Source organism: Crocuta crocuta, unplaced genomic scaffold (genome assembly GCF_008692635.1).
Source record: "Crocuta crocuta isolate KB4526 unplaced genomic scaffold, BGI_CrCroc_1.0 scaffold402, whole genome shotgun sequence".
NCBI classification, from domain to species: Eukaryota; Metazoa; Chordata; class Mammalia; order Carnivora; family Hyaenidae; genus Crocuta; species Crocuta crocuta.
In genome coordinates, this window is record NW_027529633.1 from 1,444,442 (window position 1) to 1,459,672 (window position 15,231).

At 36.3% G+C, this 15,231-nt stretch overlaps 1 protein-coding gene across 2 annotated transcripts in view; it reads left to right on the forward strand.

Annotated features, from left to right (window-relative positions):
* Positions 1-15,231, forward strand: part of SNTG1 (syntrophin gamma 1) — a 319,485-nt gene that overhangs the window by 2,553 nt on the left and 301,701 nt on the right. For both annotated transcript variants that reach the window (XM_077762285.1, XM_077762287.1), the window contains exon 2: positions 5,082-5,216. In XM_077762285.1, coding sequence (XP_077618411.1) covers positions 5,082-5,216 — 135 coding nt within the window. The remainder of the gene's footprint in view (positions 1-5,081; positions 5,217-15,231) is intronic.

The window sequence follows — 15,231 nt, forward strand, 5'->3', positions numbered from 1 at the left end:
TCTACATATTAATAATCCTTAATTATAAAAATAGTAATAACTTATTATTAAGATCTTCTCATGATAACAAAATATATGATGAATACTGTGATATAGAATGAAATGTTATTGAATTCTACATGATGATAGAATTCTGGTGAATTGTTAGGCAAATATATTTATTCAACGAAAACCCTGAGTTCAGAAAAGAAAGCACTTGTCTTTGGATGGGTAGTCTTAGAAAGCCTCAAGGCAAAGTGAGTCTTGTACTAGTGCTTGACAAATGGTAGAATTTAGCCACAGAGAAGGCCATGATTGTAAGTGATCCTAGAAAGCAGGACAAATGCAGTTGGAGGCATATTGCATCCAATGGCATTTCCTGCCATGTTGCTATGATATGGTAGAGTATAAGCAACTACACATCACTTAAAGCTATAAGTTCACAGAACAAATTAAGTTATATTTGACAACCAAAATATTGCAAATTTTTTATTTCTATTTTTTAAATGTTTATTTATTTATTTGTTTATGGAGAGACAGAGAGAGAGAGAGAGAGAGAGAGAGGAGAGAAACTACTTCTGAGAATCCCAAGCAGGCTCTACACTGTCAGCACAGAACTCAGTGCAGGGCTCAATCTCAAGAACTGGGAGGTCGTGACCTGAGTCGAAATCAAGAGTTGGCTACTTAACTGACTGAGCCACCCAGGAGCCCCACAAATTTTATGTTTCTAGATTAAAGGAACATACATTTTAATATTTCATGAAAATGTATGTTGTGTTCTTTTAATGTCTAGAGCCTAAATTAAAGAGGCCTTAACTTTTAAGTGTCAAAGTAATTATAGTCCATTTTTTAAAGTTCCAAGGTAGTAGGTTTAAGCCAAACATAAATTCTTCATAAGTTTAAATGTGAAGTATTTTTGCTTAAAACAGAGTAAATCCATGTAAATTCATAAACACATTTCATTGATTTACAGAAAGGAAGTCAATGTCTAGATTTTTAAAAAGTATTCCTGTTAAATAATTAAGAGGGATGGCCTTTTAGTATTCCTCTAAGCAAACAAAGTGGATTTTGTAAAATCCCTCTGCAATATTGTATCATCCATCAGGCACAGGAAAACAAAATTTGAATTTACATCATTTTTTATGAATCATCCCTTTATAATTTCAAGTTTTATGCATGTTTTACAATTTATATAATATACTGTACATGTCTATAGAGCCCATACATTTCTTCACTCATGGGCAATGTATACACGGTCCACACAGTTTGAAGACCAATGATGGTGATGTTAATAAACAAATAGAAGATGAATGCAGGTCTTCAGTTTATACTAAAATGTGCAGCCAATAATGATCTAGGTGATTTTTTTTATTTTTCAACCATCTGGGTGCAGAGATGTAGACTGTGGCCGGATTCTCTTAGGTTGTGATGCAACGGAGGTCGCTCTCACAGTCCTGGTTCTTATTCTTAACCCCGAAGCAATCCATTGGGGATGAGACCATTCAGATCAAGCCTCTTCTCAATATCAGACAATGTCCTATGCATCCTCAATAGTTTGTCTTTGGTGGGAAAATCAGCAGTTCAGAGTGGTCTCGCTCACTTAACACCCCCCCCCTACTTCCCATCATTGCTTTGATACAGGAAGAACAGCTGGCTCAAGATGATGTCCTTCTCAGAACACTTTGCATTCCCAAGGAAATTCTTGGTGACCCTTTGGTCACCAAGAGCCCTTTTGCTACCTCCTTGTGAGAGACACTTATGTATACAGGAGGATCAGGGAGGCATCCCTCAAATGATCTCTGCATGAAGGAAACCAGAGCAAGTAGCTAAGAGCACTGCATCTGGAGTCGAGCAGTCTGGGTTCAAACCCTGCCTTCCATTCATCTCTGCTCCTCTGTACTTTTTCTCTCTATGAAAGCAGTTGCACTGGGTTGTTAGGAGATTCAAATGAAATATTTCAAATGAAATAATATTTCTGGGCACACAGTAAGCGCTATGGAAGTGGCTATTAAACAATGAATAAACACGTGACCACATTTCACTAGAGATTGTACCAATCCAACAGTGTTGTTCTGAATCAGAAGAGTGGCCTGCAATGGATTTTACCCACTTTTTAGTCTACTGTACCACCTCTAATTCTAATGCAGGTGTTTACCAGTCCTCAATATTTTCTGCTCCACGTTTATACTTCTGACAACAAAAACTATGCTGTAACTCCCAATTCCTATCCACCTCCTATTCTGCTATAAGAAATATACTTATAAAGCATAAATCACTGTTCAGATTTCTCTAGAGCATCTCCAATACCTTTAACCCCTGGGACATCACACCAGGGCCTTGACCCTCCTCTTCACATGGCACCTCTCCCATTCCTCCCTCCACTGGATCATTAGACTTAGCATCGGGGATACATTTTTCATGCTCCTCTCTTCTTCTTTTATCATGTCAACTATTCAATCTCATATTTTCATATCTTTACTCATTCTTCCTTCTTGAATACAATAACTTCCACCTCCTCTAATTATTATTTCCTTATTTTTTAAGACAAACCATACATTTTTTCTTTATGCAAAGTTTTCTTTAACACCTCCCTTCCTCAAGAATATTTCATTCTTTTCTCCATGTTGATCCCATATCAGATACCACATTGCATCTTATGGATATATGCATGTTTGTTTGTAAATAAGAATACTCTGAGGTCAGAGACTATTGTCTGGTTCACGTCTGATTCACTGTTACAAAATATTTGCAAGACTGATGTATGTATGGAATTTCAAATATATTTGCATGCACACAGCTGAGTTTTTATAATAAGATATTTTTAGCATCTCTTACCCCTAGACAATGTATTTTAAGTTGAATTTGTTGTAGGCTTTATGAGTACTTCTTTTCTGTTTTCTCCCAACAGCTATTTATCGGTGTGTGTGTGTGTGTGTGTGTGTGTGTATACATTCTAACAAAAGTTACTTCATTCTTTATTTTCTTTCATTGCGTCTTCTCAGGACCCAAATGTGAGCTCAAAGTCAGTATTTTGTTTTGCAGACAAGTATCTAGTAATTAGGGGACATTTTATACATTATTTGAGTGGACAGAGCTTTGACCACATCAGATGTAAGGAGAGAAGTACCATAGCTGTGTTTTTGTCCCTCACATGTTCCCTGGATCATCTTTGATATCACTTTGATGTGTAACAATAATGTATGGATGCACTCTCAGGGAAAACCCCTCTTTCACCCTCACATTGAGACAGAGCATTATTTGTGATGTCCAGCTAGTCCATTACACTTTGGGGAGAAAATTGGCCCAAATGTACCATACATTAAAAAATCAGCAAATGTGCTCTATTATGTTCACTTGGCTTTGATATTATTTTATACCCTCCTCTTCCCCACACCACCTCAGAGAGTCCTGATGTTGGCTCCTAGCCAAGATCACATTGTAAGCATGAAAGACTTTTCTCTGTGAAAAATGTAGAAAATTATGTTCTATATTAAGGAAAATATAATTTGCTTTTGCTGAAATATTTTTGTCCTCTAGACAAATCCACTTGAGTTATGCTCTAGAATAGATTAATCGACACAATTTAGTGAGTGCCTGCTGTGCACCAGTCTCATAAAGGAGAAAAGCACGTCATCCTCGCTCCTGGAAAAAACTTGTTTTTCCTTAAAAGATATCATAACCCTTACAAAATAATTACAGACTAATATAAGGCCATACTGACAGACGGTACAATGGTATGTATTAGCACATGGAATAAAGCAGTTTACAGAAACCATCATCTTTAGACCTCACAGTATCTAAGTATATTTTCATTTACATTATGAAAGATCCTTTTAAAGAAACAGACTCCTGGAGATCCACATGTAAATTTATATTCCAAGAGAAAGCCTGGTATTACTGCCTGAGATTTGGTGCTCATTAAATACCAAGGATAAATATGTCTTTCTATGTACTTACCCATTTATCCAAATTAAGAATGACTCAATAATTATTAAATGAAAATGTAATTGCCAAAGGAGCAATTCCTTTGACTGTTCCTGTTGACTTTTTGGTTCAGCATAACAGCCGGCGATTATTTTCTGTCTCAGAAGAATTTCCTTTTGTATTTCTGACAAATAAGAACCTTACTCACGCTTGCTAGGGGGCGTATTTCTGTTGCTTTGGGTGAACGTTATGCCCTGACATGCTTCAGGAGTGACGGGATTCATAGCCTTCTTCTATGATTACTGAGGTGCTGGTGCAAAGCTATGTAGTGTAAGTTCAGTATCTTCACAGGCTGTTTTTACAATTCCGCGAAACAATCTGAAACAAATCAGTGGACTGACAATCGCGAATCTCGAGTCTTAAGCCTCACACCATTTTAATTAACTGTATTAATTTAGACAGCTCACCTCACATCTTTACCTCATTTCTTTACCTGTACTGTGTATATGTGCATGCATGTGTGTAAACGTGTATTGTGAGTGGGTGTGTATATGGGTGTAAGTATGTGTGTCTTTGTGTTTGGTGACTAGGAATGATGAAATCATGGAGGTTTGAAAAGATGTTAAGTAGGTATGGTTTCAGGTTTAAAATTTCATGACAGACTGAATGCAGGTTAGTGGTCGCCTAGGGCTAGGGCAGGAGATGGGGTGATGGGCATAATAGGTTTCCTTTCTGAGTGATGAAATGTTCTAAAATTAATTATAATGATGCCTGCACAACGTTGAATGTACTAAAAAACATTGATTTGTGCATCTTAATGTGTTGAATTATAAGTATGTTTATTGTATCTCAATAAATCTGTTACCAAAATTTTATATTTAGATTATAAGTATTAAACAAAACTCATTATTTTTCAAATATAGTTGATAAACTATACTCTCATTGTTTTCATCTTACGCGGATTTTCTGACATAGTTTCCATTACCTGAGGTTACCTCACTTGAAGTGGTTAATCTTGTCTACACCCACATTAAGTATTAAATTCCAGATTCATCAGAGTGCATTTTCCTTAGCTCTCCAATGCTATTCATCATGTTTTGCTGTGAATAGGCCACAAAATTATATTCTATAAACTAAATATAATTTATTTTGTCTGTTTGTTCTTTTCTTGCCTGAAGACAAAGACAGGGATTTGTTTGCTGCAGGATGGTAATCAGGAGCCTTTCAAAGTCCGGCTGCACCTAGCCAAAGATATTTTGATGATCCAGGAACAAGATGTGATATGTGTGTCTGGTGAGCCTTTCTATTCTGGTGTAAGTAGCTTTTCCTTCTGTTAAAGTTGTTTTTTTTTTTTTTAAGTTTGTTTTGTTAATAAAAATGTTTATTCCCAGAAAATTTATAATATATTGTCTTTTACCCTCAGAGCCTAGTCAATCCTCTGCATGTTGTCTTTATTTACATTATTAAGTGAGCACTGTCCTCTTTGAAGTACCAAACGTGGGTCCACAGCTAGACGTTAAGACCCATCCCTCCACATTATGGCACCTCAGGGACTCCTGGCTGTTGTAAGGGGACTGCAGGGACACTCGTATTATCTGATCTTGAGAAGGTGCATTCCAGCTTTCACACAGAGTACTGTCTGAGAACAGTGCAGGGCAGTTTTTCTGACCCTGATCTTACATTATTTCCTACCCTGATGGATGCATCTCATTGAACTTTGGAGGGGGTGCAAAGGTAGAGCCCAATTCTTCACAACTGGGAAGCATAAGGCTTTAGGTGGCAGTCACTGGACTCAACGTCAATGCTTTTCCCTGGGGGAATGTACATGAATGATTCTATGAACCTCCCTAAAAAGTTTTATACCTAAGGGTCATGGCAAGGTCCCTCTAATGCCGTGGCTGGTTGGCACATTACCTTGCAGCTAATCCAGCCTCAGAAAGAGCCATAAATGATCACTTGAGACCCACTGGTCAGCTGACTGGTGCTGAGGTATAGCTGTGGAAAACATCCTTAAATGAAGTCAGATTATACTTCACAAAACAATTTTAGCATTAAAGAGGACAACTTTTATTAGAGTTTATCATTTATTATGTAATAACATCAAAGACATTATTTTAACAGTGTTGCCATATATGATCTTGGTAGAAAATTATAGCAAATAACAGTTGGCTTCCTGATTCCCCAGACATCTTTAGCTATTTAGCACAAAGATTTAATTTGTAGCTTATTAACAGACTTACCTTGGAGTGTTTTGCTGGTGGTGAATAATGCTGAACTTGAGTTTCTATCTCGCTTCTCACCAAAATCCTCTGGGAGTCACACCAGGTCCTATAAATCAATAGGCCTTTGCTAACTAAAGATAATGGACATTTTGCAGACTGTTAACTATTCTTTTGTCACAGACCATTTAAATCATCCTGAATCATTGGTCTGGCTGTCAAAACTGATTAAATTGTTCCCATGGGGTGTCCTTTCTTCCTTTTAGTTAATTAAACAATAGCAGTCAATAGTCTACTCCTTCCTTCCTTCCTTCCTTCCTTCTTTCCTTCTTTCCTTCCTTCCCTCCTTCCTTCCCTCTTTTCTTTCTTTCTTTCTTTCTTTCCTTTTTTCCTTCTTCCTTCCCTCCCTCTCTTCCTTCCTTCCTCCCTCCCTTCTCTCTTCTTTCCTTCCTTCCTTCCTTCCTTCCTTCCTTCCTTCCTTCCTTCCTTCCTTCCTTCCTTCCTTCCTCCCTTCTTTCCTTCCTTCCTTCCTTCTCCCCCTCCCATTCCCTCTCCTTCTCCTTCTCCTCCTCTGTCTCTGTCTTTCTCTTTTCAGTGAAGCAATATTATTTGCAATATAACTCTCTGGAATGAATATGTTACACAAGTCCTAGAAGAATAAAATGCTGTACTTGGTAAAATCCAGACTATCAACATTGAAATAATAATATTGATTTTAAGCTATTCAATCAAAATACCTAATATACATAAACCTAATCTCCCTTTTGAAAGGCTATTGGGAAGAACTTGATAGAATGGAGGAGAAATATTCTATGATGATATCAACAAATGCAAAAAAAATTGACAGGATTTGGCAGTCATGNCTTCCTTCCTTCCTTCCTTCCTTCCTTCCTCCCTTCTTTCCTTCCTTCCTTCCTTCTCCCCCTCCCATTCCCTCTCCTTCTCCTTCTCCTCCTCTGTCTCTGTCTTTCTCTTTTCAGTGAAGCAATATTATTTGCAATATAACTCTCTGGAATGAATATGTTACACAAGTCCTAGAAGAATAAAATGCTGTACTTGGTAAAATCCAGACTATCAACATTGAAATAATAATATTGATTTTAAGCTATTCAATCAAAATACCTAATATACATAAACCTAATCTCCCTTTTGAAAGGCTATTGGGAAGAACTTGATAGAATGGAGGAGAAATATTCTATGATGATATCAACAAATGCAAAAAAAATTGACAGGATTTGGCAGTCATGTATAAGAAACACTTACAGGAAAGTCTGGAGAGGATGGAACTCTCTTAATCTAATAATCCTCTAATGAACACTCCTTACTAACTTTGTTGTAAACATTAAAGATACTCTCCGAGGTTGTAAGCAAGTCACAGATCATTACTTGCCTCATTTTTATGCAATATTTGGTTGTACAGTAAGTCAGGAAATGGATATAAATGGCATAACAGTTGAAAAAAGGAGCTAAGACAGCATCACTTTAGATGCCAGGATGGTGTATGTAGAAAACTCTAAGAAACATACAAAAATAGAGTAACATACAAATTCATCAAGGTTTCTGGAAATAAGGACTATGTCCAAAGTTAATTATATTTCCATGATTTGCAACAAACAAAATAAAAATGGAATCTACAATATATCAAAAGGATAGTAAACTTAACAAAATATGTACAAAACTACAAAACTGTGATAAATGAAATGAAAATGAACAAGCGAATGGAGAAATGTAACATGATTGTGAGTTAAACACTAAATATTGTTAAATTTTCATATCTTCTTAAACACTCAATATCAATCAAAATCCCCAAAATGTTTTTGTAGACCATGACAAGCTGTTGCTAAGATCTACATGGAAATGCAAGGGTTCCAGTATACCCCAAACAATCTTGAATAAAGAGAGCAAAGTTGGAGTGTTTATATTTTCCAATTTCAGAACTTACTATAAGATTGCAATAATGAATGCAATGCAATATTGTCACAAGTACAAGTATATGAATCAATGGAACATTATAGAGTCCAGAAACAGACCCATGCTTATATGGCCAAATGCTTTTATTTATTGTAGCAAACTACACATAACATAAAATTTATCATTTTAACCATTTTTGAGGGTACAGTTCAGTGGCATTGAGCATATACACATTGCTGTGAACCTATCACTACTATCCATATGGAGAATTTTCATCCTCTCATACTAAAACTCTGTGTCCATTAATTATTTCCCAGTCCCTCTCTCTTCAGCCTCTGGTAACCTCTATTCTATTTCTGTTTCTATGCCTTGACTAATATAAGTGGAATCACACAATATTCAGCCGTTTGTGCCTGGTTGATTTCATTTAGTATAACGTCTTCAGGGTTCATCCATGTTGTAGCCTGTGTCAGAATTTCCTTCCTAATAAGACTGTGTAATATTCTATTTCATGGATATCACACATTTTGTTTATCTTGTTTATTCATCTACCCAACAGTGTACATTTGGGTTGCTTCCACCTTTTGGCCTTTGCGAATAAGGTAACTATGAACATGGGAACACAAGTATCTGAGTCACTGTTTTTAATTCTTTTGTATATATTCTCAGAAGTAGAATTGCTGGATGAGATGGAAATTCTGTAGCATTTTTTTGTTCAATCTCTTAGCAGGCACGTAATTTGCAAATATTCTCTCCCCACCTGTGGGCTGCTTTTTACTCTGTTGTTTCCTTTGATGCATAGTTCTTAATTTTGATGAAGTTTATCTATTTTTCTTTTCTTGGCTGTACATTTGGTGTGATAGCTATGAAATCATTGCCAGATCCAATGCGGTGAATATTTTCACCTACATGTTCTTCTAAGAGTTCCTAGTTTCAATTCTAATGTGTACATCATGTACATTGATTTATTTTGAATTAATTTTTGCATGTAATTTTAGTTAAGGGTCCAACTTCATTTTTTTGCAGGTGAGTATCCAGCTTTCCTACACCATTATATCTTGGTACCCTTGTCAAAACTGGTTTGACCATGTATGTAAGGGTTTATTTCAGGGCACTCTATTCTATAGCATTGGTCTACATGTCTGTTTGTATGTAGGCACCATACTCTTTTGATTACCTTAGGTTTGTGGTAAATGTTGAAATCAGGAAGCGTGTACCATCCAGCTTTGTCCCTTCGCAAGAATGTTTTGACTACATAGAGTTCCCTGAGATTCTATATAAATCTTAGGATGGATTTTTCTATTCCCATAAAAATTGACATTGGGGTTTTGATGAGGATAGCATTGACTGAGCAGGTAGCTTTGGATAACAATGACATTTTAACAATATTGAGCCTTCTAACCCATGTTACACAGGATGTCTTTTCATTTATTTACATCTTTATTTTCTTTCAGTGATGAATTGGGATTTTTAGTGCATATCTTTAACCTTTTTTGGTTAGTTAATTCACCCATTTTATTTTTTTGATGCTATTGTAAATGGAGTTGTTTTCTTAATTTTCTTTTCATTGTTGAACTGATTTTTGTGTGTTCGCTTTGTATACTGTTACTTTGCTGACTTTTTCTTTAATCTAATGGGTGTGTGTGTAGTAGTAGTAGTAGTAGTAGTAGTAGTAGTAGTAGTAGTAGTAGAAGGAAAAGTGAAAGTTAACAATTTGTGGAAAATAAAACATTTTTGGGCACCCAATGGTAAAAGGGGAAATCACAAAGGAAAGTAGAACATACATAAATGTGAGTGAAAATGAAAAGTATGATATATCAAAACTTTTGAGTTACAGTGAAAGCAGCCAAGAAGGGAAACTTTAGCTGCAAAATTTAGGTTTTCTGCATGTAAGATCATGTCATCTGTGAGCAGAGATAATTTTACTCTTTTCTTTCCAATTTATATATTTTTTATAATTTTTCCTATTTAATTTCTTTGGCTAAGACCTCTAGTGCTATGTTTAATTGAGATGGTGAAAGTGGGCATCCTGGCTTTGCTTTTGACATTGGAGATAACGTTTTAAGTCCATCACCTCTGAGTCCAGTCTTACCTGTAGGTTTTTCGTATATAGGCTTCATTATATTGAGATACTTTTCTTCAATTCCTAGTTTTTTGAGTGTTGAAAGGGGTTGAATTTTCCAGATGTTTTTTTTTTTGGTCTGCATCAATTGATATAATTGTGTGTGTGTGTGTGTGTGTGNAAGTAGAACATACATAAATGTGAGTGAAAATGAAAAGTATGATATATCAAAACTTTTGAGTTACAGTGAAAGCAGCCAAGAAGGGAAACTTTAGCTGCAAAATTTAGGTTTTCTGCATGTAAGATCATGTCATCTGTGAGCAGAGATAATTTTACTCTTTTCTTTCCAATTTATATATTTTTTATAATTTTTCCTATTTAATTTCTTTGGCTAAGACCTCTAGTGCTATGTTTAATTGAGATGGTGAAAGTGGGCATCCTGGCTTTGCTTTTGACATTGGAGATAACGTTTTAAGTCCATCACCTCTGAGTCCAGTCTTACCTGTAGGTTTTTCGTATATAGGCTTCATTATATTGAGATACTTTTCTTCAATTCCTAGTTTTTTGAGTGTTGAAAGGGGTTGAATTTTCCAGATGTTTTTTTTTTGGTCTGCATCAATTGATATAATTGTGTGTGTGTGTGTGTGTGTGTGTGTGTGTGTGTGTCCTTCATTCTGTTAATATGGTATATTACAATGACTGAATTTGATGTGTTGGATCATTGCATTCCAGGAATAAATCCCACTTAGTCATGATATATAATATTTTTAATATGTTGCTGAATTCAGTTTGCTAGTATTTTGTTGAGGATTTTGCATTAATGCTCATAAGGGTCTGTAACTTTCTTTTCATGTAATCTTTCTGGTTTGGGTACTGAAACCAGAAATACTGGCCTCAGACAATGAGTTAGGATGTTTTCCCTCCTCTTTAATTTTTTAAGCAGTTTGAGAAGAATTGGTATTAGTTCTCCTTTAAATGTTTGGTAGTGAAATTATCCTTTGTGGATAGGTTTTTTATTGTGATTTAGTCTTTTTATTAGTATTAAGTCTGTCCAGTTTTTCTATTGATTATTCAGGCTGAGTGGGTTTTGTGTTCTTAGGAATTTGTCCATTTCATCAAGACTATCTAGTTCATTCTTAGTTCTCTTTTTAATTTTTTAAAATTTCTGTTAGTTGGTAGTAATGTCCTCACCTTTAGTTCTGATTTTAGTCATTTTTTTTAGTCTTTAAAATTCTTTTTTTCTTAGCCAATGTAGGTAAACATTTATGACTTTGTTAATCTTTTCAAAGAACAAACTTCTTATTTCATTGATTTTTCTCTATTGTTTTTCTATTCTTTGTTTTATGTATCTCTGTTCTAATCATTATTTCCTTCCTTCTGCTAGCTTTGTTCAGTTTGTTCTTTTCTTTTCTTTTCTTTTCTTTTCTTTTCTTTTCTTTTCTTTTCTTTTCTTTTCTTTTCTTTTCTTTTCTTTTCTCCTTAAGTGGTTAGGTTAGGTTATTGGTTGGAGATCTCTTTTAATGTAAAACTGTGCAGTTAAAGTTTCCCTTTTTGGCACTTCTTTCACTGCAGCTCAAAGTTTTGATATGTTGTATTTTCATTTTCATTCATCTCTAAATATGTTCTATTTCCTCTTGTGATTTCTCCTTTTCCCATTGGCTTCTTAAAAATGTCTTAATTTCCACGAATTTGTGAACTTTCACTTTTCCTTCATTACTGACTTCTAACTTTATCCTCTTATGGTCAGAGAAGGTACTTTGTGTGCTATATGCCTTCTAAAATCTACTGAGACTTAATTTGTAGCATGACACATGCTGTATCCTGGAAAGTGTGCCATGTACCCTTGTGAAGAGTGCTAGCTTTCGAATGGACAGTACTGTCCTGTTTGTACGCCTTGTGAATTTTGTTGTTGCTGTTGCTGAAAACGGGACATTTGATTCTTACAATGCGGTAACTCTGGAAATAAAATTCTTCCCTTTCCCAGGGTTTGCTGCTTTTGTTTGATTCTTAGCCTTTAACTTCTGAGGCCATCGCTATGCCAGGGATTAACCTAAAGTGTCAACTCGAAGTCTTCTCAGATCTCGCCTGAGTCTGTGACTTTCCCTAGGTATGCACTGTGACTTTCTAATTCCCCCATACCTGTATATACAGTTTCTTTTGAGTATCTTACTTCTTATGTGTCTGGCTCCCAAAACAGTTAACAGAGAGAAATGAAGGGGAAGAAAGGTTCTTGCTCTTTAAATCCCCAAGAAGTTGCTTTAGCCAGTGGAGATTGCAACAATGGTAGCTTGCTTGTCTCTCTCTGCACCTCTGCTAGCAGAAGTAGGAATCAGTGGGGTGCCTGGGTGGCTGAGTCTGGTAAGCTTCAGACTCTTGATTTCAGCTCAGGTCCCTGCACCCTGCTTGGCTGCTTGAGATTCTCTCCCTCTCTCTCTGTCTCTCTGTCTCTGTCTCTCATTCTTTCTCTTAAAATAAAGAACTAAACTTTAAAAAAGTAGAAATCAGTGATCAGAACTCGGATCCCCAATATTTGGAGTATATAGTCCCCATTGCCAACTCTTTCCCATAAGCCATATGTAAACTGCTCTAGAAACAAGTACATTGGACTGATGGGGGAGGGGGTTTTGCTACTCTTTTGAGAACTGAAATTGACCTAAATTAGCCATGATTTACCATTCAAAATTTCTACTGCAAGTTACAACCCTTACAGTAGACTCCAGAATTCAAAAATCGTTATACCAGGCAGATTCTACCAGTGCAATTGTCAATGGGAAAGGAGGATTCTTGGTGCTTCCTAGTTCCCATTCTTTTTTTTTAATGTTTATATATTTATTTTTGAGAGAGTGTGTGTGTTTGCATGAGTGGGGGAGGAGTAGAACAAGAATCTCAAGCAGGGTCTGCACTGTCATTGTGGACCCCAGTGAGGGACTGGAACTCATTAACCGTGAGAGAATGACCTGAGCCAAAATCAAGAGTCAGAATCTCAACTTACTGAGACACCCAGATGTCCCTCCTCCATCTTCTTTAATGCCACTGGTCAATTGTCATATCAGTTCAAAGGGGAATAAAAATCTTTTCAATATATACTGCCATAATAGCTTAATAAATATGTGGAAAAATAAGATTACAATGAATTATGAATATTTTGAGATTGATCTTATTGTATGTGAAATATAAAACTAAATCAAATGAGTTTCTGGAAAAAATAGGAAAATATTTTTTATTTCAAGTGTAGACAATGATTTTTTAGGACAAAAAATTCTTTTTTTTTTCTTCAAATAGTTTATTGTCAAGTTGGTTTCCATATAACACCCAGTGCTCATCCCCACAAGTGCCCTCCGCCATGCCCATCTCCCCCCTCCTCCCCCACACCCATGAGTCCTGAGTCTGTTCTCAGCATTCGAGAGTCTTTCATGGTTTGCCTCTCTCCCTTTCCTACACTGTTTCCCCCCTTCTTCTCCCCTGTGGTCCTCCGATAAGTTCCTTCTAATCCTCCTATACGTGCAAACATATGATATTTGTCCTTCTCTGCCTGACTATTTCACTAAGCATAACACCCTCAAGGTCCATCCATGTTGCTACACATGGCCAGATTTCATTGTTTCTCATTGCCATGTAGTATTCCATGGTATAGATANCCCTGGGTTAGGTTTATTCCTAGGTATTTTATGTTTTTTTATGCAATTATGAATGGGATCAGTTTCTTGATTTCTCTTTCTGTTGCTTCATTATTGATGTATAAAAATGCGACCGATTTCTCTGTTGATTTTGTACCCTGCAACTTGGCTGAATTCTTGGATCAGTTCTAGTAGGCTTCTGGTGGAGTCTGTCGGGTTTTCTATGTAGAGTATCATGTCATCTGCAAAGAGTGAAAGTTGACTTCCTCTTTGCCAATTCTGATGCCTTTGATTTCCTTTTGTTGTCTGATGGCTAATGCTAGGACTTCCAGCACTATGTTAAGCAACAGTGGTGAGAGTGGACATCCCTGTCATGTTCCTGATCTCGGAGGAAAACTCTCAGTTTTTTCCCCATTGAGGATGTTAGCTGAAGGCTTCTCATAGATGTCTTTGATGATATTTAAGTAGGTTTCTTCTATCCCGACTTTGTCTAGTCTTTATTAAGAAGGGATGCTGTATTTTGTCAGATGCTTTTTCTGCATCTATCGACAGGATCATATGGTTTTTATCTTTTCTTTTCTTGATGTGATGGATCACATTGATTGATTTGTGAATGTTGAATCAGCCTTGTTACCCAGGGATGAATCCCACTTGATCTTGGTGGATGATTCTTTTTATGTGCTGTTGGATTCGATTTGCAAGTTTTTGTTGAGGACTTTTGCATCCGTATTCATCAAAGATTTTGGTCTGTAGTTCACTTTTTTTGTTGGATCTCTGTCTGGCTTGGGAATCAGAGTGATGCTGGCTTCATAAAATGAGTCTGGAAATTTTCCTTCGCTTTCTATTTTTTGTAATAGCTTGAGAAGAATTGGGATTAATTGTGTTTTAAACCTCTGGTAGAATTCCCCAGGGAAGCCATCAGGTCCAGGGCTGTATTTGTTGGGAGATTTTTGATGACTGGTTTTATTTCTTCACTAGCTATGGGTCTGTTCAGATTTCCTATATCTTCCCATTGGAATTTTGGTAGTGAGTGTGTGTTTAGGAATGTGTCCATTTCTTCTAAGTTGTCCAATTTGTTGGCATATAATTTTTCATAGTATTCCCTGATAATTGCTTGTATTTCTGAGGGGTTGGTTGTAATAAGTCCCTTTTCATTCATAATTTTGTCTATTTGGGTGCTCTCTCTTTTCTTTTTGAGAANTTTTTAAATTTCTTCTCTAATTGCCTGATTGGCCCATTCATTCTTTAGTAGGGTGTTCTTTAACCTCCATGTTTTTGGAGGTTTTCCAGACTTCTTCCTGTGATTGATTTCGATTTTCAAAGCATTATGATCTGACAGTGTGCATGGTATGATCTCAATTATTTTATATTTATTGAGGGCTGCTTTATGTCCCAGTATGTGATCTATCTTGGAGAATGTGCCATGCGCACTTGAGGAGAAAGTAAATTCCTTGGCCTCAGGATGTAGAGTTCTAAATATATCTGTCAGATCCAACAGGTCCAATGTGTCTTTCAAGTC